Below are 26,354 nucleotides of genomic sequence, written 5' to 3'. Positions count from 1 at the left end.
TGGTATGAGGGGCAGAGATGCAGAGCAGGTTGGTCCCACATCCACATGGTGGATAAAAATTCAGGAGGAATATCTCAGGAGCAAGGAGTCATGACCTGACACCAGCCCCCCCCCCCCCAGTTCAGGGTTCCAGTGCCAGGAAGATAAGTCCCCATAACTTCTGGCTGCAAAAACCATCAGGGATTGGGTTGGTGGAAGAAACTTCGGGAGTCCCAAGCAGTTACTCTTAAAGAACGACACACAAATTTACTCAGACTCAATCCCTCTGAGCTCCAGCATTGGGGTAACAGCTTGAAAGGCACCAGTGGCATATGGGGAAGAACTGAAGGCATCAATGCCAGAGCTGGGGGACAGCTATCTCTGAGACAGAAAGGCAGGCAGAGGCCAGTGTCCCTCTTCTGAAGCCTCCCCACAGAGCCACACAGCTGCCAGGCTGGTGCCATATCTGAGACTCTATCAACCTGGCTAACACTATTTGACATGCCCTGGAAATCTCAAGACTATAGCCCACCCAACTTACAGGCCTGCCCAAGCTGTTAAAAGTGCCTTTTCCATATGAGTGGCTGGTCTTGGCTCAAGCTTCACATCTTCCCAAATCCTCTCAAACAAGCAACAGACAGCCTCAGTGACCCCCAGCCCCAGTACCTCTTGGCACCAGGCCCAGCACTAGCAGCAGCCAGCCTAGGTTCACAGCTTGGCTTTGCTTGAGAACCTCCAAGGCCAGCACAAGTGGCAGCCATCTGCAGATTGCTTTATAGCTCATCCAGGGTAGACGAGGGCAGAACACAGGTGGGAGCTGACCATGGCCTGCACCACCATGGAAAACCCAGAGCCTGTGCACCCAGTGGACAGCTAACAGACCATGTCAGAGCACCCTGACCATGCCTCTGCACAGCTGATCCTCCACAGAGGGCAGGGGTTGATGATCAGTGGTCACAGCCAGTCCTTACAGCTGACTGGCCTGGGTAAATCCCTCCCATTGACCTGCCAACAGTAATCAAGGCTCAACTACAGGAGGGGGTAGTATTCAGCCCACACAAAGGGTGCGCCTTGAGTACCCAGCTTAGGGTATAGGGGAGGCTGTACCACTGGACTCCACAGGACACCTACTACATTAGGCCATGCTACCAAGACATGGAGTCAAAGCAACTGTACCTAATACATAGAAATAAACACAGGTAGTCTGCCAAAATGGGGAGACAAAGAGCATGGCCCAAATTAAAGAACAGATCAAAACTGCAGAAAAAGAACTAAACAAAGTGGAGATAAGCAGCCTATCGGATGCAGAGTTCCAAACACTGGTTATAAGGATGTTCAAGAAACTTAGCGAGGACCTCAATAGCATAAAAAAGATCCAGTCAGAAATGAAGGTTACACTAATTGAAATATAAAACAATTTACAGGGAAATGACTGTAGAGTGGATGAAGCCAAGAATCAAATCAAAGAGCAACCAATCAGAACAAGAAGAATAAAGAATCCAAAAAAAAAAAAAAAATGAGGATAGTGAAAGCTGACTCTGGGACAGTTTCAAGAATTAAAACATTCAGACCATAGGGGTGGCAGAAGGAAAAGAAAAAGAGCAAGAAGGTGGAAACCTACTTGAAAAAATAATGAAAGAAAACTTCCCTAATTTGGTGAAAGAAATAGACATGTAAGTCCAGGAAGCGCAGAGTCCCCAAAAGGAGGGATACGAAGAGGCCCACTCTAACACACATCATAATTTAAATGCCAAAGGTTAAAGATAAAGAGAGAATCTTAAAAGATTCAAGAGAGAAGCAGTTAGGGGAGTTCCCATGAGATTGTCAGCAGATTTCTCAAAAGAAACTTTGCAGGCTAGAAGAGACTGGCAAGAGATATTCGAAGTCATGAAAAGCAGGGACCTACAGCCAAGATTGCTCTACCCAGCAAAGCTATCATTTAGAATCGAAGGGCAGATAAAGAGCTTCCCAGACAAGCAAAACCTAAATTAGTTCATTATCACAAAACCATTATTATATGAAATGTTAAAGGGATTTATTTAAGAAAAAGGTTGCTGTGTTGAAGGAGGATATGCGGGAATGGGTGAAGAGGTGAGGGGATTAAGAATTACAAATTGGTAGTTACAAAATAGACATGGGGATGTAAAGTACAGTACAGGAAATGGAATAGCCAAAGAACGTATACACGTGACCCAAGGACATGAACAATGGTGTGGGAATTGTCTGAGGGACTGCAGCGTGCTGGGTTGAGGGGGGCAAAGGGGGTAAAACTGAGAAAACTGTAATAGCATAATCAATAAAATATAATTTAAAAATAAAATGTTTTTTGTATCATAATACACGTGCACACACATGCACACATACAAGAAACCACCAGAACCTACAGGGTTTATTTGTTATGCAGCATAATCAAGACAATCCTATTTAATATATCAATTTTAAGGTTCATGTCTCCTAATGGCTCGTCTTTTATTATAACTCACATTTGAATGGATAGCCACTGGAAACTAGCATGTAAAAGGGAAGAGTTAGCCAAGGCAGCCTGTACCCTCATTTCTGATTTTTGACATCAAATACCCTTTCCACAAAAATATGTTACTTGCTTTGTCCTCAATGTTTTGATGCTCACAGTAAAGCTCTTAAATCAGAGGCTTTCTGAGGGTGGATGTGTTGTTATCTGGTAATACTTCCTCCTCTCTTTTATTAATATTGCTCTTTATCCATAAAGCTCTCTCTACTGAAGATAAGATCAAGATCATAATATTGTTGGTAGCATACTTTCCTCCTTTAACTCTTCTTTATTTTTTTTTATTGCATTTATTGGTGTGACACTGGTTAGCAAAATTATACAGGTTCAGGTGTACAATTCTACAATACAACATCTGTACACTGTATTGTGTGTTCACCACCCCAAGTCAAGTCTTCCACCATCACCATTTATCCCCCCATACCCTCCTCCACCTCCCCCCACCCCAGCATTAACTCTACTTTTCTTTATACATGCTGTATTTATGGGGGTCTCTGCCAAGACACTCCCTAGTCTCCCAAAGCCATTCCATAGGTCCTGATCATTTCCTTGTTTTACTCAAGATGCAGTTGTTTTTTCCCTTTGTATTTCCACTATTAATACTCCTAATTATTTTCAGTGAATTTTGATGGAACAATAGTAAAAATGCCTGTATTCTACCAACTTGAAGTAGTGTTTGCTTCTTCAGACCTAGACTTCTGATTCAAATGAGTTAAGACTTCTCTTGTTCTCTGATTTTAACTGTGTCATTTTCCCTGATTCTGACAAAATCAGATATACACCTCCTGAAAAGAAGATGCCAGTCAAAAGAATGGATAATGTTGAGTCTTACCAAAGCCTACAATTCCAAATTCCATAGAACAACTCTTCACCAATGAATAAAGTTCTTTAGAGGTGGTTTATTTTTTTTATTTTTTTTTCTTGGTTATTTTTTTTAAATTTTTATTGTTATTCAATTACAGTTGTATGCCTTTTCTCCCCATCCCTCCACCGCACCCCAGCTGAACCCACCTCCCTCCCCCACCTCCACCCTCCCCCTTGGTTTTGTCCATGTGTCCTTTATAGTAGTTCCTGTAATCCCCTCTCCCCACTGTCTAGAGGTGGTTTAAAAAGAGTAGAATAAACTAGAACTTGGGATGTTTGTGACTAAACCAACTAATAGATATTTTCCTTATTTTCATTTTCACAATCAATAGCATAGTTACCATGGACTACAGTAGACAATGGTGAGTGGTGCCAAACTAACCAGGCACAGAGTAAATAGCTCCAGTGCTATTTCCATACAAACACAAAGGAGAGGCTGGCTGATGAGGGGATATTAAAGAGGCCTGAGGAAAGGAGCTGGACAAGGACTCCTCAGAGAGTCTTATTGTTGCTGGTTGTACCTCCTTAGTGTAGCCCTCCAAGATATTCATGTGAAAGGAAAATTCTCCTTAATATCTCTCCTACTTTTTGTATTGAATAAAAAAACATACCAGACTTTTAAGTTAAAATGTATTACTCTTTATTCCTAAAGAGCCACATTATCCTTAATACTTGACCACATTAGATAGAGGAATACACACAAACTAATTGTAACTACAAACCAGGTACTATAGACCTAGTTAAGTTAAACAGAACTTTTGTGGGTAACTAGGAATAAAGATAGAAAAATTATTTTCAGAAGGGTTTCTGAGTCTGGGAGTGAGAAACTTATTAGTGTAGGTGAGAGGCCAGCTGGACACCTATTTCTTTATTAGTGAAGACGTGAAGGAAGAGCACTTCCAAACCTGTAGTTACACAGTGACCGTGCCTGTGAGACTGCTGAACCACAAGACCTTCCTGAACTTAGAGCTATTTCAGAAAAGTAACTTTCAGTGTAAGATACATGCAGGAATCTGTTTTCTATGGTTACCTCAGGGGCTCTGCAATTGAATAAGATTTATCTTTTTTGAGGAATAACCATGAAATGTTGCTATTACTTGACCCACTGTGATCTACATAATCTGTGAGCAAAACTTTAGAAAAATTAAAGGCAGACGGAGGAAACACCAAGGTCAACAACAAATGGAAAGACCACAGACTAGAAATTCTGGTCTTGGTACAAATACTGGCTTCTTGACTTGAGGAAAAGTACTTAGCCTTTCCTAGCATCTTAGCCTCAGTCTCTTCTGACTGTCCAAACTGCAACCAACCACGATTCTTGGACTCCTCACCCCTCTCTATCTGTACCGCTCAAATGGCACCTATCACATTCTAATTGTATTAAAAATACTGGCTCATGCATTCATGCAACAAAAATTATCATGCCCAGTTTCGGTTGTGTACCCCTTTAAATGCTGACTTTATAAAGGTGGTTAAGACAAGGCTTTTGTCCTCTAAAAACACATTCTAGATGGAAGAAAAAAAAATCATAAGGAAATGTAGAACAAAGGCATGACTATATGCGACAGTACAGTACTGCAAGATGTTATAAACAGTACACAAGGTGTGACATTTCGGCTGGGTCTTGAAAGACTAGTCTGGGTGCATGAATGTCATCTCTTTTACTGATTTGAAGGCAGGAGTCATGCCTCACTGTATCCCTCACAATGCCTTTATCCTTGTAGGTGCCAAAGAAATATATGTAGAATGAATAAGTCAAAGAAATCCAAATTTTTGGCTTTTCATGAAGGAAAAATACAAACAAATTTCAAAAATACAATGAATTTTGCTCTTTCAATGGGAAAAATAATCTTTGGGTAACTCACATTTGTGTTAATGAAAAAATAAAATGACTTTAAATACTAATTTGAAAATAGATCCTCCGAGACTGTTACACCAGAGACTATACACCAGAATACTGTACCGCTAAGAGGATCCATCATTTTCTTTCTCAGTGCTCTATGGTATAGTTATTACTGTCTTTTGACAAATGAGGGAACTTAGAGAAGATTAAGTCGTTAGCTCCAAATCACACAATTAGCACATGAATGGAGGCTGGATTCCAACTCAGTCCTGCCTGACTCCAGAGCCAAAGCCAGAGCAGCCAGGGGATACACATCACAGTTTGACTGCCCTGCACCAGAATGCCAGGGGGTGGGGAGTGGGGGGAGGTGGGGGATGGGGGTGGGGGAGTCGGGAATGATGGCAGCTACTGTTATGCAGATAAGCACTATGCTGCAATAATTGTCATCTGCATTTTTTGAAGACAGTGGAAGGGAGTTAAGGAAACCTGTTTGCTTTTCAATAATTTAGAGCTTAGAAAATTCTTGAATGACTGAATTTCAAAGATTCAAATATAAGTTTTCAACCATAAATCTTCCAGTGCTTAAATTCAAATTTTGAAATATAAAGTATGCTCTAATTTTCCTTATGTATAATACCAGGGAATCAGAACCTAGATTCCCTTAGTATCAAAATATTTTGTGTAATGTATGAAAAAGGTGATGGGATTAAGCAAAAAATAACAAACAAACAAACAAAAAACAATTCATGGACACAGACAACAGCATGCTGATTACCGGAGGGAAAGAAGGATGGGGGAGGTAGAAGGGGGTAAAGCGGGGATAAAGGGTGGTGGAGGGAGACTTGACTTTGGGTGGTGAACACACAATATGATATACGGATGATATGTTACAGAATTATAGACTTAAAACCTACATAATTTTATTAACCAATGTCACCCGAATAAATTCAGTGACAATCTTTAAAAAATATTTTGTGTAAGGTGCTAGATACAGCATTTTCCAGGTCTTATTATTGAACTCCCTCAGTGGCACTCTTCTCACTAAAGCCACCACTCTGAGAGGCAGCCAGGAAAACAGCCACCAGAAGAGTACCTGGTATTTTGAATCTGGAGAAATGCATTAGACTTGTGCTATTTCAGTTCCTTCCTATGGCTGGTCATGTATCAAAATTCTTGCAAAGGAAGCCTGGAATAATCCATCGTCAGAAGGTCAGGGAGAAACAAAGGGTGTCTTTGTGAAGCGGAAAGAGGAAATGGATGGCAGGAGAAAAAGAAAGAAAAAGGCATTAGATAAAGTGCTGTTCACAGGAACATCACACACCATTTCCCGAGCTTATCTTACAATGCTGAGTAGGGTTCATTTGCAGCAAAGCAGTAGAATAACAAATGTATACACAGACCTATGCATCAAAATCTTTCCCCTTTTGGATGGGCATCTTGGAAACCACAAAAATTTATCCTGAATTACCAGCAAAGTGAAAGCTGACCAGCTCTGGCTGGACTACACCTAGGACAGAAATGCATGTGACAAGAGATCAGAGCTCGAGACCGCCAACCTACATTCATTATTCCCTGTCATCTGACGCCATGCACCCTTTACAACCTTCCAGTTACATTTAGGCTCCCTGTGTAATTGGGGTTTTTTAATGATTTTATTTATTTATTTTTAGAGAGAGGGGAAGGGAAGGAGAAAGAGAGGGAGAAAAACATCAATGTGTGGTTGCCTCTCTCACAACCCCTGCTGGGCACCTGGCCCGCAAACCCAGGCATGTGTCCTAACCAGAAATCGAACCGGCAACCCCTGGGTTCTCAGGCTGGCACCCACTCCACAGAGCTGCACCAGCCAGGGCTCCTCATGTAATTGTCTTCAGTGAAACCACCATCATCATAGTAGTAGCAGCAATAATCATGACATCACAAATAACAACAGTAATGATATAACTAAAGTATTTTTGACATGGAAAATATACCATTTTTGACAGACTAATTCCTATACTTTACAGGCAAATTAATATATGTTAACTTTAAAAAGATATTTTGCCTCCTCACTCAACACATAATCAGTTTTTTAGCCTCCTTCACCCTGACTCCCATCCCCAAGGTTACAGGCACATGCGCCATGTACTGACCCCTCACACACACCCCATGTAGAGACCATACTGCCTTTTCAGTGATCTTCAATTTCCAGAATGGTGGAATAAACTAAGATTCTGAGCTCAGACTTATCTGGATTCAAATTCCACCTTTTCCTGAGCGAATCATGTAATTGCAACAGCTCTGAGTTTGAGTTTCCTCAATCTGAAGTTCTCTGTATAAAATAGGGTATCTCACAAAAAATGACACAGGGAGAGGTACTAATTCCAGTACTTAAATGGATCGTGACTCTATTATCAGTAGAAAACGGGTATTTTTGTTATATGTCAAATATATCTCAGTAAAACTGGGAAAAATTAAAAAATGAATAAATATAATTTAAAATAGAAAATAGGTATATTCTCTGTATACAGGCACACCTCCTTTTGCTGCGCTTCACTCTATTGCACTGCACAGATGCATTGTTTACAAATTGAAGACAAGACCTTCTACCAGCAAAAAGATTATGGATCGATTTATTGCAATGGTCTGGGAACCCAACCCACAATAGCTCCAAGGTGTACCCGTATGCTGGAAACGAAAAGCTAGCCTTCCTTTCCTTAATTCCCACAGAATTAATTTCCACATCTCTACATCAAGCAGGATTCTGTTTCTTTACTCTACTCTAGGTCTATATTGCCTTTGGCAATATGATCCAACAGCAAACACACTCCATAAAGCACATGTCACAGTCTTAGGCCCTCTGATAAAGATTTCATAGAAGGTTAAATTAAAGGAAAAAATGATATGAAGGATAAAGCATAGGTTTCAATTATTCAGGTGATACTTCTCTGCACTTCCATGTATGTTCAAAAGCTGCGTTAGTTAGACATTACTTTTATAACTCACTGGCAAGATAGCAGACTTAAAACACTGCACTTGGCCTCTCTACCTGGAGTGTCCAAATCAATAACAGCCTGCCCTCCTCCCCGACCACCCAAATCACTAAGTGCTCTGCTTCCTTTGCTATGTTCCCCATCCTGAAAGGTCAATCTGATAACATGTCTGTGAGGTGGCAGGGGAGGCCTCCCATCTCCTGTCGGCTAAAATGTAATTGCACAGCCAAGAAACAAAAACATCCCAAGCCACGGCTGGGTGATACTCTCTGACTATCAAGATAATCTGAGAAACAGGTTGCTGAAGACAGTAGAAAGCAAGCAAGTAAAAGGAAAATATCTATGGTTAAAAGGAAAAAAGAACTGGGCAGAAAGAAAACCCTAATAGCTTCTTAAGGAGAAGGAATTTATCACATTTATTCCTTTCTGTTCTGTTTTATCCTGAAAACGTATTTATATATTCACTCATTTATTGTGCTAAGCACTGGGTGCTAACAGGGTACACAGTCGTTGGTACTATGCTTTGCTCAGTCAAGTAACATCCCTTCATTGTCTCCACTTCAGATGTATTTGTGGTTGACCATGGCGACCCTCTTTTGGGGGAACTGCCCACTCTCTGGGTCTCTCTTCTAGAGATTTGGAACAACTCAGTGGTGGGCACAGTCTACTCAACTATTTTTTCCCTTTTAAACTGAAGATCACTTTGCTTCCTTCATGTTCACTAGAGAATGAGCTCTGCAGAGTGAAATGGTAGCACATTCGTACCTGGTCTCTCAGCCTCTCCTGGTGGCCCATGATTGCTGTGGCATGATGAGGGTATTTCTGCTTTAGATGTTCCAGGAAAGCTTCTCTCTTCCTGTCCATCTCGGATGTTTGCATTCCCAGTATTTCTTTGGAACTTCGGGGCCCACCTAGGGTGTGTCTCCTTGGGATATTTCGGGAAGCCTTAGAAACTGAAACTCGACTGTTCCCATTAGAAAGGCGTTCCTTGGTTCTGCGACATTCTGCATCTTCTAAAGACGTTACATGCAGATTGCTTTTTCCTTGTTCTGAAAGGCAAAAATATATATATATGAATATGGTTCACAATTAATGATTTCACATTAGAAATCTCATTTACAGAATACTGAGAGGGTTGTGGCAGCTGCTAACGTATGAATATAACTCAGCAGATTGTGTGTGTGTGCGTGTGTCAAGAAGGAAAAAAGTCAACAATCAAGAAATATGAAAAATTGCCCTTTAGAAATGAAGATGTTGCAGCAAAAACTGTGCAATTTCTGACTCTTTCCTTGAGGTTATTCAAAATTAGAAACTTGGTCAGATGAGTTTGTAAGTAATCGGGCTACCTCTTACCTTCGCCTGTAATTGGAGAAAAGAATTTCAGTGATTCTGATTATTTCTTTATTTTTAATTCCATCATACTGGTAACAGGATTTTTATATTTAGATTTTTATATTTTTAAAGACTGACTTTTCTTAAAGGCTAATTTTTATATTTTAAACCTGACGGTGGTTTCTGAAGTATTTGTTTCATCTCCAAGACCAATAGTAGCTATTATAATAATTGGCAGGTGAACCACTTGCAAATTCAGTTTCCCCCTATTAGCATAAACCAAGCAAGCATAAGAATATTATTATAGGGCCCTGGCTGGTGTGGGTCAGTGGATTGAGCACCGGCCTGAGAACCAAAGGGTTGCCAGTTTGATTCCCAGTCTAGGGCACATGCCTGGGATGCAGGCCAGGCCCCCAGTAGGGGGTGCGTGAGAGGCAACCATACATTGATGTTTCTTTCCTCCTCTTTCTCCCTCCCTCCCCCTCTCTAAAAATAAATAAATAAAGTCTTTTTAAAAAAAGAATATTATTACAGGTAATAATTGAAGGACATGAAGGCTTAGACACACTTTACTTGAAGTGAACATCATCTAAATCGCATAATGAAAAGGTCATTTTGAAGGCCTTGACCCAGACACCCAATCTCTGGCCTGGCCTGGGACAAGATGATTTCTACTTAGCATGGAGGCAGGCAATGGCAATGCTTGGAGGGCAGGACATGAATAGGGCCTCTCCATTCATTCTCAATGATTAGCATGTCAGGTTGGAATACGCCAGTTAACTGAGAAAACGGAGTTACTCCTTTGAAAACCAGAATAAGAAGAGAAAGTAATGAGCATTCAGAAGCACTTCAGGTTCTGTCACAGGGAGCAGTTCTTAAGCAGTAATACAGGCATAGGCAGAAAAAATGTCCTTGTCCACCGAATCCCCTAGAAAAAGCATGTGGCTGGGTCTCAGGAGTCCTGCCTTTAACCGTAGACTTAAAACAAACAATTTGGCCTCTCTCAGCCTTACTCTCTTAATGAACAAAAGGAGGATGTTGGACTAGCTTTAGGTATGCAAAGAACCTTCTAGCTCTAAGGGCTTTAAAGTTACTCTAAAATATTTTTTAAAATAAGCTTCTGCCCTGGCTAGTGTGGCTCAGTGGTTGAACACCCGCCTGTGGACCGAAGGGTTGCTGGTTCGATTCCCAGTCAGGGCACATGCCTGGGTTGCTGGCCGGGTCCCCAGTAGGGGGCGCGTGAGAGGCAACCACACATTGATGTTTCTCTCTCTTTCTCTCTCCCTTCTCCTCTCTAAAAAATAAATAAATAAAATCTTTTAAAAATTAAAAAAAAAGAGCATAAAGAGAAAAAGCAATTACTTATAAAAAATAAGTTTCCAATGAGGGCTTATTTGCTATCATTTATCTTTTAAAGTTATGCGTAGAAAAACATAAAGAGATCCAATATTTGAGAGTTCTGTATTTGAGTCTTAGATAAACAGGGAGCCAAACCTTCACACCAGTGATGTAAAGCAACAGGTGTCCAGAAGTTAGGTATGTGCTAGTTCTGCTGAAGGCAATGCCACCAACAGTTTCCTCCTTCATTGCCTAGAAACATCTGTGTATAGAACTCTAGGTTTGTTAGGCACAGACAATATTTTAATCTCAGGCTGCTTTTCCTGTTCCAGTCTTCTACCCCTAACTGCATGTTCTGGGAATAATTCCTCTTGTTTATCCTTCACTTCTCATTACATTACTAATTACTGCATCTCCATCAGACACTGATGAGAAAAGGGAGGAAAAAACCAGCCAAGAGTTAATTCTTCTACTTTTCAATAGTCTCAGCAGTAGATTTAGAAGAAGGCGATGATGATAGAGCTATTGGTTAAAAAGATATTGGGATATAAACTGTAATTTTATTGTTTTTGCTTACCATCTTATTATATGGATTCACATGATGGCTACCTTTTTTGTTATCTCCTCTTTAAAATGCAGAAGAAACAGAAAGTATGGAACTAAGCTAGATGTAGATAATGCCATATCTCTGGCTGGTAAAGGTGTGCAATCTGAAGAGATTTAGCTTCATCCTCGGAATGTGCATGTGAACATGAGTCTTGTATTAGCTAAAACTTGTATGTTTGGCCTAACACTGTTAACTTTTTTAAAAAATTATTTATTGATTTGAGAGAGAGAGAAAGAGGGTGAGAGCCAGAAACAGAGAGAGAGAGAGAGAGAGAAATCAACTTAATATTCCACTTATTTAACCATTCATTGGTTGATTCTTATATGTGCTCAAGCAGGGATTGAACCCACAACTTTGGCATATGGGATGATGCTCCAATCAACTGAGCCACCACCAGGGCCTAACACTGTCAACTTTTAAAGGGATTTTTAAGGTTACTTTTTAACTTCATTAAAATAATATATTTAAAAATTATCCATGATAGCTAAATTAATGCACAGGACTGAATCTCTAGAAAGGTGATTTCTTTACATGTGCACAATACACAAACATCCACATACACCCATCTGGATAAACACTAGCCCCTCCTATACCAACAGGAGCAGAAGGTCCTTTTCTGACTTGCTTTGTCACATAGACTCACAAGAACTATTCTGTTTCATCCAAGGCTCCTCAGAAGAGATCCAGACAGCCAGAACAGTAGCCCCTTGGAGACTGAAGAGTTTCCCATTTTCCCCTTTGAAATAAATTGGGAAAGGAGTGCAGCGGGGAGGGCGTTTGAGTCAGTCAATCTTTTGCCAGCATTCACCCCTGAGCAGCCCCAAATTACTGACTCTCTAAAACCCCACTCTTTCCAAACACTTCCCACTGGGAAGGTTACATCAACCTTCTGGTGATTTTCCATTTTTTCTCTTTCTTGTGGATTCCTCTAAAATGTCTCCATTTGCTTCACAAGGTTTATTGCGATTTGGAGGAAAGCAGCAAGTGGCATCAATGGTTAATGCACCAATGGCTAAACGCACAGTCTGTGTCTGATGGCCCTTGGAGCCCACTCCTTCCTCTGGTCCCACCTTCCTGCCTCGTGCATCACTTCAGCTCTGTCGGCCCCATCAGCCTCCATCCCACCACCAGGGCCTGCTTCACTGTCACCAGCACCCACAGCAAACCCACACCCACTGCTAATCCCATGCCTGAGGGAGAAGTGACCACTCTACCATTCCAGTCTCTTGGGGAGAATGTGGTCTTTCGACTGAGGAGAAAACTAAACAGGGATAGAAACAAACAAGCGAGGGAGCAGGCGGACATTGTTTCATCACAATTCCACAGCCATGGAGTCAGAGATCTGCGCCCTGCCAATTCTTCATTATCCACATGAATAGATGATCCCAGCCATCAAAACAGAAACACAGTTCTGTTTCTTGTCCAGAATGCTTTGGTGCTAACATTTAAATATGGGAGTGTCTACTTGTTTGCTATTCTGGGAATCCATGTCAAACAAATAAGGAGGCTGCAGTATAAAGACAAGGCTTCCACTTTCCCCTTCCTGCCCCTCCCAGCCTCTGCACAGCCCAGAGCAACTCCTCCTGGTAGCTCCCTTTAAGCAGGGCAAACAGCAAAACAGGAGCTTCGGCAGAAAACAGCCCCCTCAACACTGCCTGGAGCAGAAGTGGGGACAAGGAAAGCAGGAGTGCTAGAGACACTCTTCTTAGATTCAAAGAGCTTTCTGGCTGGGATGTACACATTCTGGAAGGCAAAAGGAGAAAGAGGGGAATAGGGTGGGAACTAAACAGACAGAATTAGGGAGATGGGTCATCCACACAGCTAGCTGGCCAGCAGGCAGGCGACCTCAGGAAGCCTGCCAAAGCGGGCTTCCTTGCCACAACTCAAGCTGCTTTGGCTGTGTCAGCTGGCCTGCAGCAAGGAACTGGGACCTTGTGTCAGTCCGGCTTTACATGCCTGTTCTCCTTCTGAGAGCCAGAGACAGGACTGATGGCTTCCCTGAGATTTTCTTCCCCTGTCAAGATTAAGTAGGCCACAGCCTCTCAGGGAAGAAGAAGTCCCTCACTTCTTTATAGTGGCTTCTGGTTAGCTGTCTCTAAGATGTAGCTTTTTAAATTGTGTCACAGGAACATCATGGGGAGTTGCTGTTTTGTCAGCTAGACAACCTTTCCGGGCCTCTCGTGGCAGCAGCAGTGTTCTGTCTGTCTGTGTATTCAACGTAATATCCTCCCACCGCACACATAGGAAGACCGTGCGCTGCAGTCGCCCTCACCTAACCGGGGCCTTGTACTAATTCCAGTCAATGCAACGTTGGCAGAGTGACGAGGGCCACCTTTAGTTCTGGCCCTGGACCTCCTGAATAATTTTTTGTGCCCTTTCTCTCTCCTCTTTGGCCAGGTGACTGCAAAGGCTCCAGGGAGAGTCTCCTAGGCCTTGGGAAAGGACGTCATGACTAGACAGAAGGTGGCTGGGTCCCAGAGTCTGCCTGAAGGTGGGCCATCCAGGAGACCCACCTGGCCAGGAACAGCTGCCTTCTACTGTGTTTGAGAAATTAACCTTGATTATGCTAAACCACAAAGATTACTATTGCAGCAATCAGCGTATCTGACTAATATATATCACGTATTCTGTTGGGGGCCTACAGTATTTGCCAGTTTTCCAGATCCCATGTTAGAATCATAAACATCACCGTATACAAACGGGCAGAGAAGGTACAGCTAAACCAGGCCATTGCATTCCTCTAAAAAAACCTTTAAAAACAATGTAAATGCGGCCCTGCCGGTGTGGCTCAGTTGGTTGGAGTGGTGTCCCGTAAACCTAAAGGTTGCAGGTTTGATTCCCCAGTCCGGGCACATGCCTAGGCTGTGGGTTTGGTCCCAGTCGGGATGGGGGAGCATGTATGGGAGGCAACCGATCTCACATCAATACATAGATGTTTCTCTCATATCGATATATCAAGGTCTGCCTCTCTCTTTCTCCCCCCACCCCTTCCTCTGTCCCACCCCTTCCTCTGTCTTTGGAATTAAAAAAAAAAAAAAAGGACATAAGGAAGAGCATATCTGGTATAGATTTTAGGCAAAATAGGTACAGCCCCTTCCTTCCTCATCCAGAAAAGCATTTTGTCTCAAGTGTTCATTAGTTGATTAATTCATTCATTCATTCACAAAAATATTTGAATGCCTGCTCTGTGCACTGAAAGGAATTAAGAAATGTAGTGAAGTGGTGATCAAGATGGACTTAATTCCCTTCCCTCATAATGGAGTCCACATTATAATGAGGGAGGCAGATAACAAACAAATAATATGAACTAGAAATGCTGCGTCATGATAAGTGCTATGAAGAATAAAACAGGATGAGGATCAGAGAGTGATGGGGAAATTTCACAGGAGACGTCTGGGCAAAGGCCTGACTATCTGGACTCCCCAGGCTTGCACTCGCTCTGTGGGGCTGCCAATGTTATTTTTTTGTCCAGCTTGAGATATAATTGATATAATATTGTCCAAGTTGAAGGTGCATAATGTATTAATTTACTACACTTACATACTGTAAAATGATTATCACCATTGTGTATACTAAGTATCTTTTTTTAAAAAATGTTTTACCAGATTTTCTTAAAGATCTTATTTATTTATTTTTAGAGAGAGGGGAAGGGAGGGAGAGAGAAAGAGAAGGAGCGACACATCGATTGGTTGCCTTTTGCACACCCCCAACAAGAGACCTGGGCCACAACCCAGGTACATGCCCTGACCTGGAATCGAACTGGTGACATTTCTATACTATGCCACTGAGCTATACCAGTCAGGGCAATACTAAGTGTATGAAAATGCTGGAAATCAGGAGGTGGGGGAGGCAAGCAGGTGGCTGGCAGCACTTCATCTGCATAGGGTTTTCAAGATCTTCGAAGCCAGGGCAAAAGCAGACATATCCAGGCTGCTGGTGGGCAGTGGGGGGGTCCAAGGAACCCCCAAGGACCACTCTGAGGGGCCCATAGCCTCCAAAGGGAACATGATATAGTTAGATTCAAATTTAACCAATAATTATTGAGTGCCTGCTCTACACAATGCACTTGGCAGTACATTTACACCCTATTATTCACATAGTAGCCTGCCTATTCAGCCATGGGAATCTCATTGATTAAAACTGTACTTGAAGCAACCATATGCCCCAGTTTGCCAAGACAGATCTGGGTTACAACTGTTGTCCCAGAGAAATTATTTATAGTGTTCCCTTTCACTCGCGAAAGGGTCTCATTTTGGACAATAAGTTACATGATCACCCAAGAGGTCCTTATCTACAGCCAATTGATTAACTCAAAGCCCTAGGGTGGTATGATTAGCCTTTCTTCAACAAGTATTTATCCAGTGCCTTCAGCATGTCTGATGTTCTGTTAGGTTCTGGGAATGCAAAGAAAAGACGTGCAGTATCACGATGTAATTGGCTGAAACGTACGCATAAACACATAGAGTGGAGAGTGCAGTGACAGGAGTGGATGGACGGATGACGTGGGTCTCAGTGGCCCAGCCTCCCCTGTACGGTCCTTGTGCTGACCAAAGAACTGTGCTCCTTTACAACATCATCGTGACCCAGCACTCAACAGGGTCTTAAAGATCTAACCTGACTGCTTACCCCCCTTCAGCACCTCTCCAGCCACCCCTTCCCATCTCCCTGACCTCTAACTGCTGGAGTGTGGCAGAAGTCATTTCCCGGCTGTTTCCTTCTGCACATACGCCCCATCCTAGCGTGTCTCTCAGAGTCCCCAGTCCTCTCTCAGTTCCAGTCATGGATACCCAAATGGTAATCAACATCTCTACTTGGATGCCTAATAAACTTGTCATTCCTAAGAGACCCACAGATTTTCTGCAAACCACCCACTTCCTAACCATAAACACCTTCTCACCTATACCCCTCAAACGCTTTCCAGTTTAAGAAGAGGGCAACTTCATCCATCCAGCTGTGCAGACAAACGTTTTTGAAGTCATCTTTGACTCCTCTGTTTCTCTTATGTCCCACATCCAACCTCTCAGCAAATTCTTTTGGCCCAACCTTCAACACACATCGAGACTCTTTTCTTATCACCACCTCCTGCTCTACTACCTGCTGGTCCAAGCTAGTGCAATTTCTTACCTGTTTTGCCGCAGAAGCCTCCTAACTGGCCTCCCAGCCCTTCCCCACCCCCACTTGGGTTATTACCTGTACAGCACTCAGTATTACACTTTTCAGGGCAAGTCAGACCTGCCAGCAGCTCCCCACCTCTGTTGAAATAAAAGCCCAAGTCCTTACCACACTGTCACAGTCCCTACATGGTCTGGCCTGGGATTACCTCTTAACCTCTTTTCCTCCCATCTGTCTCCCACATTCTTGCTGTTCTTTGAACATGTCCTTGCCATTCCCTCCCTTACCTTTTTCAGATGTCTGTTCCAATGTTACACCATTGAGGTTCTCCTTAATGACCTTACCTGTGGTTTCGCCACCCCCTACCCACGCCTGCATTCCCTATTCCCTGCCTAATTTTCCCCACAGACTTACAGGGTTGCCCTGTAAAATACAGGACGCCCAGCTAAATCTGAATTTTAGATAAATAATAAGTCCTTTTTAACATAAGTACATCCAAAATATTATATGGAATATTCTTAATACTAAAAAAAAATTGTTGTTTATCTGAAATTCAAATTTAACTTGGCATCTTGTATTTTTATTTACAAAATCTAGCGACCCTGCCATCTAGCCTGCTGTATCTTTTACTTATTTGCTCATTATCTGTCTCTACTGCCCCCATCTGCCCAAACTGAGCCCTTAGAATATAAATTCAATGAAGGCCAGTCTGTTCATGGCTAGAACTCAGCAACTAAAACAGTGACTACTACATAACAGGTGCTCAATATTCATTGAACAAATGAGCAAATGAATTAAGTGATTATACTCTCTCGTGACCATCTCCAGTCTTGGAAGCGTCTTTGAATTGCTGTGCTTGTTTGAAAGTTATTTCTTAAATTGGTCCCATTCTAATTGCCCATCTTGTTTCTGAATCCATGTATTTCAGCTAAGGCCCAGAGGCTGAATTCCTGCCTTAGGATTCTGTCCTATCAAATAAGGGGCGGGGGACAAAGGGGGGTGGGCAGGAGAGAAGGGGAGCCTTATCTCCTGCTGGACCCCACCAACCAGGCACCTTCAAGGAGAACTCTCTGCTTCAGAAGTGCAAACAGATGCCTAGACCGATAAATGTTAAGACTGGGCTTCTCCAGGGTGTACTAAACTTAAAGTTCCCTGCATTTCACTTGGGGGAGGGGGGTGTCTATCCCTTGTAATTGCATTTTCTTCTGTCTGGCTTACTTTTGCATTTTCAGTGTGGATGAGTCATTTGTTATTTCCCTTTAGTCTTTAAAACACACACGCACACACACACCTTTTCCCCTGTGCATAATCCCTACTCCTACGCACAGCACTATTGTCCCAAAAGCAAGTCCTGGAGTCACTAACTGGGCCCTGGATCAACCTGGGGCAGGGGGAGGGGGTGGGGGTGGTTTAAGAACTTGCTGCCTGTATGATGCCATCGGATAGGCTCTGGCATCAGACACGTCAGACACTGAAGAGCAGATAAGTCCTTTCTGTACCCAGTCCCTCGGTGAAATTTCTTTGGAACAACATAAGCTTCTGGAAATTCCCTACGGAAAAGACAAGTCTATTATAAAAAACAATTAAAGGGAAACTGTCCAGGGAAAATTCACCAAAATTGTCTAACAACTCTCAACTTTCGAATTAAAACACACAGAGGATTCAGAGTTCCATCTATCATCCAGATGTACACTGCACCCCTCCTGTTCTGATCTGGAAAATGAAACACCCCTCAACTCTGTGATTTAACTTGAAAATGCTACAAAACTTGCATCCACGAGGCATCTGCCTCATGGATTCCCCCAACCAATGAATGGAAATGCCGCCGCCCCAGACAGAGCTTCAAAGAAGCAACTGCTTTCTCCCGCGGCTGGAGCAATGCGTAGGAAAAGCTGCTTTTAGCGACGTATTTGTCATTGCCAAGAGACACAGCAGCTACTGACTGCTTACTGTGCTACAAACGGGACATCACCACGCCACTTCTTTGCTTCAGAAAATCCTGCCAGAGTCAAACCCAAGAAATCACAGTTCTCCATTCAGTTTTGAAAACGCACCACCACAAGAAATACGCCTTTTCTTTGCCCTGCGCCCTATCTCCAGTTATAAAACGCAGCAAGCGGCGAGGGGCACGCGTAACTGTAACTCCATCTTTGAATGAGTCTGTTACTTACCCCGCATGTGTCTGCTGTCTGCAGAGTAAGGAAGACAAGGCTCACATTTCTGGCTTTCATTTTCTTCCATTGTCCCTGCCTACAGCACAAGCTCCTCTTTGCTCTTTAAACTTCCCAGCGTAGTTCTGAAAGCTCTCAGAAAGCTCCTGGAAGGGGTCCAGGGGTGGGGAGGAAGAGACGGTGCGAAACCCCACCCCAAACTATTCTCCACTCCGGTGCAAAGTCTCTCTGGCCGGAGAAAAGTGCATTCCAGCACAGATCCTCCAGTGCCTGCGTCCCCCGTCCGTCCTCCCGCCCACCCAACCGGTCCCCGAGGACTGGGGCTGTGCTCCCAGCCGCCGCCGCCCCTGCCGCGCAAGGGTCGGCCCCGCGCTGCGCGCTCCCGACGGCCCAACAGGTGATGGGCCTTCCTCCCGGGACCCGGACTGCCTATCTCCAGCGCTGCAAACTGCTGGGACTTCGCGGCCTGCGGGTGGGAAACATTTCACACAGGATCACCCGCAGGAACCTTCTGGTCTCTTTAAACTCAGGCACAGAATCAGCCTCCCGAACAAGCTGATACACGTATTCATAAGCAGCCAACTGCTGAAGTACCAAATTTCAGTGAAATCCCATTTAAAAAATTTAGAAACACTTTAGGCTGAATGTTAAGTAAACACTTTCTGGCACTGCTTGGAGCCTGATTAATACACACAGAGGTTGTTTACTTTTGACACAGTCCATTTCAATCACTTAAACTAGGCTTTAGAAAGTCTGTACTCATTTGCCTACACTTTGACTTCTTTCCCCAACACACGCACACACGCACACACGCACACACCCACAGATCCAAAAAGTAAATTGGTAAAACCAAACTTCTGAATCTCTCCAGTTAATCACTTTAAGATATCTGAGAGGCAACTAAAATGCTATGGGCAGAGAGGTATGTCCAATTTACTCTTTCTCCTTTTAAACTACCTACAAATATTTACTATATTCTTTACCGAGTCCTTGAAAAACTGGCAAATTTCCTGGAAAGTGAAAACAGGCACAAGGTTCACAAAACAGTGTGGGAAAATAACCTAGGCAACATCAGCTCTGCTGTTTCAGCTCTCTGAAAGTAACCCAACCAACCGCTAGTAAGGCGAGTGTGATGTTTTCGCCTGTAGGGGCCCCTGCTTTTGAGGGGGGAAAGGACAGTCGTTAGCCTGCTGACCATACCTTGACCCTGTTTACAGGCCAACTGGGCGAGGGTTTAGATTAATTTAGATCAAGAATTTGTGCAGAACAAAGGCTGGCCTATCCTCCCGATTCTGCCCTTGAGTCATCTGTGCGTTTGTCAGTATGGGGGACATGTTTTGGCCATTTAGGACAAAAAGATGTGGAAGCCCCCAAAGGACAAAGGAAACAGACCAAAAGAAGAGTGGACACACCACGGAGTGAGCTCAACTCACATCAGGAAGGGGAGAACTCTCAACTGCTAGTGGGACTTCCCTTGAAATCCAAGATGTAGTGGATCTTCCAGAAAGTTAAAGCCATGCTGGGCAGCAAGAACGTGTGCAGTTGGGTCGACAGGGGAGATGGCTCAAGGCTTCCGTGCTTTTGCAACTGGATTATCTGGTAATCTTTCTTTAAGGAGGAGTTAATCTTACACAGTTTCTGTACTGGTGGCCCACAGACAAATGCCAGATGAATCTTGTTTTATTTAACCTCACTATCTCCTCGGGGGTAAAATGTTCAGGAAGGAGGGATCGGTGTCAGGTTCCCAGGCCCAGATCAGCCTGACCTTGTAGAGCTGTTGTGTATTTGTCTTCAAATTATTAATGTCAGAAAGGATGGGGGGTTGGAGGGTGCTGAGGAAGAGAGAAAGAGAGAGATTGCAGCCCCAGGGTGTCAGTCTAGACCAGATGTCCTTGAGCCTTGGGCTTGTTTTGGTGTGTGAACAGCCCCTCCCAGCAGCTCCTACCTGTCACTTGACACAGTACAGAGGAAAAAAAAAACAGGATAAAAAGAGACCAGAATGCACCTACAACAGACAGCTGCCTGCCCTGCCCCAAGGAAGGGCAGAACTTCCTAACAAGCTCAATCCAGGCAGAAAAAAATAGTCCATATTTAGATGTGGATTATGCTTTCCCAAAGCTGTTTGGAAAGTGTGAGAACAGCCCTTCAGGGCCCTGTTGATCCCCAGCTGATCCCCACTTAGGCAAATGGAGCAGGTCTTCCACTAGTTCTGAAACTCAGTTTCCTGGCGGCCCCAGGAACCCCTTCAACGGACCACGTGGTCAAACTGCTGGGACCCTCCCCTCCCCCACAGGCAAAGCAGACTGCCTCCTCTATAGATATTCCTCAAGCAAAACTATGTGGAATGCACAAAACAGAAAGGCATTCCCAGTGAAGCTAATTGACATAAATCATCAAAGACCATGAAATTTAGACATATATTACAGCACAACATGTTCTCTTGAATAGTTAACTTCCTGGCCATCCTATGGGGGAAAGCTTTTGGACTAGTCACTAGCCCTTTGTTCGTCCTCCTTGAGAACAGGAACTGAAACAGTTTGAGAAGCCCCTGTGGTGATACGGTTCTCACACTGATACCATACATCTCTCCCCAAAGCGCACACACACTTACTCATCAGTTGTTGCTGAGGGCCAGTTTCTCTGAGAAGGGTCTCTGGAAAACAGTAACTGAATTCTGCGATTTACATAAATAAGCTCAGTAACTCAGACGAAGGTGGAAAATACTATTATTGTCATTGCTGTTACTGTGGAGATGTTTCTGGAAGAAATACTATTTGAAGTACCATGGTTTTCTGTTTAATGTAATTTCTGGGTTTAAAAATTGCCATTACAAACCAATCTGCCTACTGCTATCCTTTGAAATTTGCTGTGAAAGGCAGAAGGGAAGCGGGAAGAACTCGAAATTTGATTTTCCTCCAGTGATGTAGAGAGCTGCAATAATGCTACCGGGGGCTAAATTTTCACCTCCATTTCTGTTAACCAGGGAAGGTGCAAGACTATTTTTTGGTTAATGGCTCCATATGTTGGTAATTCATGACTCAAAATGAACTAACACACAAAAAAGTGTCATTTAAATGGAAAGATAAGTGATGGGATAAAAGACTGCTGTTAGTGAAAGTGGTGATTTTGCAAGCAGACCTAAACTGTTACAGGACTAGGTCATCGTTGGTTTTGATAATACAACTTAAAGGGGTATCTGTCATGATGGACATTAATCACAAGAGTCATAAACTATTACATATGACGTCTCAGCTGGTCAATTTAATTACAGGGCTGTGAAAAGCATGTCAACTTCCTACATGTAAAATTTTAAAGAGAGAAATCATTGCTAGAACCAAACATACATGGAATTACCCTATGTTTCAATTCTTAAAAAATTCTAAGTCCCAAGGACAAGATAGTTTAAAATAATTTGACATCAGGACACAAGAAAAATAATTAATGCTTTCTGACAACATAAAATGTGATTTTCAAAGGCACTGATAACCATGAAAGGAAAACAAAACAAAATAAAGTAGAAAACAAACAAAACAAAACTCTTTCAACCAGGGACCTCATGTTTGATGTGTTTGTTACAGGTTCTCCTTTCTAAGGGATATACTGCTGTACGTCCCCCTGTAACTCAGAAATTAAGGACTTGACAATATCTGCTTAAATGGATGATCTGGTGAATGAAATGTAGAGTCTTCAGTCCTAGTTTTGCCAGCAGTGTGTCAGCTGGCGAGGGTGACCTTAAACTTAAATGTAAACCAGAGGACTGGTGACAGAGAAGGGAGACACTATTAATAATTACAGTAAAACAAGATGCAGAAACCATTGCCGCTCCTGGCAGACCAGCACAGAGGGCCACCTGTGCATAGTCCAACGCAAGCCCTAGTGCTCCTCAGGTTTCCAAATGCGAAACGAGCTTAGGAGCACTTGCTGTCTGAGTTTCCCGACACAGACCTCACAGGAGAAATTGAAGCCTAGATTAAAGGTGTGAGCCTCATTTGAGCTGTATGACAAGCCTCACCAACAATTTCACGTCAGGAAACAAATTCCACTGTATGATATTTTGTATGATTCATCCATCAAAACAGAATTTTCCTTTCTGTGTGCCCAGGAGGGAACTAGGCCACCATTTTTCCCTCAAGCTTTCTCTTCAGAAGGTAACCCAACTTCCTGCTCTTACTTGCTGTCCTTAAAATCCCAGCTGCTTCCAGAAGTAAGGTGGCCCGAGACCCCACCACTCAAGTCTCTCTATTCTGATGTCTTGGAACTTTCCTCCCACACCCCATACAAATTCCTCATGGGGTTATAAATATGAACTGCACTTAGAGCCAATGTGTTAATACTTTAAGCATATTTGCTTTCTTTTCAAGAGAATCCATTGATGTTCATTTTTATCGTGGTTTCTTTTCATCTCTTTTAAGTCAGAAGAGGCTGGAGAGCAAAGACCCCGTCTGCAGAACACCATAGCTGGGGCTGCCACATGTGCATCATGGAGAAACCCACACTCAGCTCTGTTGCTGGTCACCACAGACCAAGTCTGGATTCCAGGTGGCAGTTTTTAAGTAAAAATTGCACCTTGTATATCCCGGAGTGAGCTAGACCATGACCTGTTCAGAGGTCTCCAAGGCCCAGGGTGGAAGCCACGAGAATGTGAGAACTTCCACAGGTACAAACACCCTGCTTGTTTCCTCCTCACCCAGGGGTACCATTCTGAACCCTTTCAAAGCAGTCTTTGATGAGGCCTCACTGGAAAGGAATTTCCCTGGCCTTTCATTCTGCCCCTGGCCTTCTCCATGACATGCCCACTCTCAAGGCTGCAGTGAGCTGTGGAGGAGGCAAGACCCACAGGAAACAAATCACAGAGCCATTAAAGTGGTTCACATCTCCCAACTGCCTTCCCCCATTTTGCAGATGAGCAAAGTGAGGCTTGAAGAGTTAACTCAAGTCACACTCACAACTCTCCGCTGTCCTAATTGGCTCCTCTCTGTTACATTTGCTGACTACTTAGGATCTCTTATCTTCTCTCACAACTGCCCTAGGGGACCCCTCAATTCTTCTAATTCCTTTTGCTATGCTGAAATGGAGAACAAAGTCAGGGAAGGTAAAGAGAAAGGTTTGCCTATTTTCCTAACTCACTCTCCTCTCAGCCACACCCTGCTGTCTGGTACTATTATTTGGGGACACTGCTGGACAAGCTGCCGTACCAGGCAGCAGTGCCTTCTCTGTTCATGAGACTTGGTGTGTGCTGGCCTGTGCGCTGGTTCCCTGATGCCATGAGCATCCCAGATGGGCAGGTCTTCCTGAGATGAGGCTAGGATCAGCCAGCACCGGTGATGGAGAGGAGCCTGCTCATGGTCAGGTGGCGGAAAGACCCTGTGAGGTGAGCTGGGGTGCGGGCATGGCCAAAAACGCTGGGTGTGGTGGTGGAGGGTGCAGCACAGGGGTGGGGTTTGCTGGCTCTGAGGCTGGGCCCTGGAGGTGACTGGGATCCAGAAGAAAAAGATGTCTGTGCTGTGTCTCCTGGGGTCCTGAAAGAAAGGGAAATTTTCCTTATTGTTCCCTCCCTTTGCTCTCCTCTGCCCCCACCTGTAGAACTCAAGAGTTCCTCACCTGGTAGGGGAATCTCATTTGAAACTGTACGGATGGCTTCTGTATACTTTTCTGCCAAATAAACTCTAAAATAGACTTTGTTTCAATAATGTATCTAGTTTTTTGTTTGTTTGTTTTTCACTTTTTTTTCTCAGTTCTTAGCCTTAGTGAGTAATAGCCACAAACTTTATTTTTAAGAGAGACGCAGACAACAGAGAATGGAAGGGTCAGTTCAAGTGCATTGCCTTCCCTGTCACCCGCTGGAGGCTAACAGGTATGCGCAGCGACTGGGAGAAGGTGCTGGGCCTGCCTTGTCATTCCGCACCCTGAGCGCGGGGAGCGCACTGCTGTGGGCGCTGCGGGGGTCGTGGGGCTCCTTGGGTATAGGGGGTTTCTGACTGTGCGAGGAGGGGATTCCTAGGGTGCGGAGGCTCCTTGTACTAGGAGGCTTCTTGGGTGCGGGCGGGGGTTGGAGGGGTGATTCCAAAGGCACCCGGGCTGCATAGGCGCGGGGCGCGACTGCAGCCTACTCCTGGAATCTCTTCTGCTCTCCAGCTTCCCCATCACACCCGCTCACCCTCTAGTTTTACGGTCAGTTCTTGAAAACCAATCATGTGCTTCTGAACTTAAGTATTTTTACAGTGAGTTCATTTTTCTCTTCCCATCCCAGTTCACAGAATTTAAGGGGAGGGGGGAGGGATATTCTATTCCTTGCAGATGGGGAAAGCAGTTTTACTAATGAAGGATCCGATTTCTGGAGCCAAGCTGGAGGGTAGTGTGCTGAAGTTGGGGAGGTAGAAGCAGGACCCCCCATCCCCCACCCCACATTAACCAACTAATCTATGGCTCAGCTTCTCTGAATTTTAGCCATGAGGAATTTTGTGTTTGTCCCCACCTGTGACTAGATCTTAAAATTCATCATTTCCCAGGTTATGCTGTTCTCTTTAAATACTTCCTTTTGCAAATGTAACAGTTTTCTGACTGGATGAGGTTGAATGGGATACAATTTAATGAGAGGCTGGGCCAGGGTGTCCCTAACACAATATTAGGAGTCTAACCTGTGTAACATGACTGAACTCATAAAAAGTGAAAAGGATGACATGATAATGAGCACTTTCTACCTGCTCCACTGCATTCATATGTTACCCATTCCACATACAGCCCCACCCAAGGTGCATAAGAACCCCAGGCCCTTGGTAAATGTCAAACTGGTGTACAAACTGGCACCGCAGACCGGAGAGGAATGGATATTATTGCCAGACTTGCCCTATGCACAAGCCCCTTCTGAGGAAACTGCTGGAGAAGCTTCTCCATGCCACCCCAGGCCTGAGCTTGGTCAGGTCTGCAGGGATCAGCTTGGAGGTGGAAGACCACAGGTGCTGAGAGGGGCTAAGAGACCCAATCAGATCTTTCCTCTTCTTTCTGACAGAATTTGAATATGAAACGCGTGGAAAAAGGATCCAGCTAGGGTTAACTTTGTCAGTCCCCTTTGTCCAGGGCTTTGGGTGTTCCCAGGATACAGAAATTTTGGTGCTGAAACCAAGAAAGTGCTGGGAAAATTGTGTTCAGTTGGTCACCCCAAATACAGGCAGTATGGTGGGTGAAAGCTGAGACCCACAAACAGAGACATTAGCAAGCAAAAGCCATGAGGCAAAGGGAGAGGGAGCAGCAGCAGCAGAGGCAGGCAGGCAACAGCGGAAGGAGGCACAAGCACAGATCCCTGCTGGCTTCCCGGAGTTGCTGTCTTGTCTTGATTGCTGTACCCTAAACATCAAAGAACCATGTCCAACTGCTCAGAAGGCCTGGGAAAACCGTTTTCTGTTCTTTCTACGTCCTCACAGAAATAACAACCCAACCCATGGGTAGGTCTATTCCTTGTCGCCCAAACAGGTCACAACCTGTGAACATCAGGACATTCAAGTACAGAGTTTACAGAATCACTTCCGAAATGAAAGAAACAATAAGTATGTTTTGGTTCCTCATCAAAATATACACAATGTTGTCTTATCTTTTCAAAGATTTAAGTAGTTAA

The 26,354-nt window shown here is 43.8% G+C and overlaps 1 protein-coding gene across 10 annotated transcripts in view; it reads right to left on the bottom strand.

Moving 5' to 3' along the window:
* KIAA1217 (KIAA1217 ortholog) overlaps positions 1–19,045 on the bottom strand; it is a 300,119-nt gene extending 281,074 nt beyond the window's left edge. For 3 of the 10 annotated variants that reach the window (XM_024576431.4, XM_053922555.2, XM_024576439.4), the window contains exons 1-2: positions 18,743–19,044; positions 8,948–9,231 (exon numbers count right to left, since the gene is read on the bottom strand). In XM_024576431.4, coding sequence (XP_024432199.2) covers positions 8,948–9,231; positions 18,743–18,812 — 354 coding nt within the window. In that variant the 5' untranslated portion in view covers positions 18,813–19,044. Of the gene's footprint in view, positions 1–8,947; positions 9,232–18,742 lie in introns of all 10 variants that reach the window. The other 7 variants (XM_024576359.3, XM_053922556.2, XM_045183951.2 and 4 more) reach the window with 3 other exon arrangements.
* Positions 19,046–26,354: the final 7,309 nt, after the last annotated feature.

The sequence above is a fragment of the Desmodus rotundus genome, chromosome 4, assembly GCF_022682495.2.
Source record: "Desmodus rotundus isolate HL8 chromosome 4, HLdesRot8A.1, whole genome shotgun sequence".
Taxonomy (NCBI): Eukaryota; Metazoa; Chordata; class Mammalia; order Chiroptera; family Phyllostomidae; genus Desmodus; species Desmodus rotundus.
The sequence above is the reverse complement of the archived record's forward strand: the minus strand, read 5'-3'. Positions and strand labels throughout refer to the sequence as shown.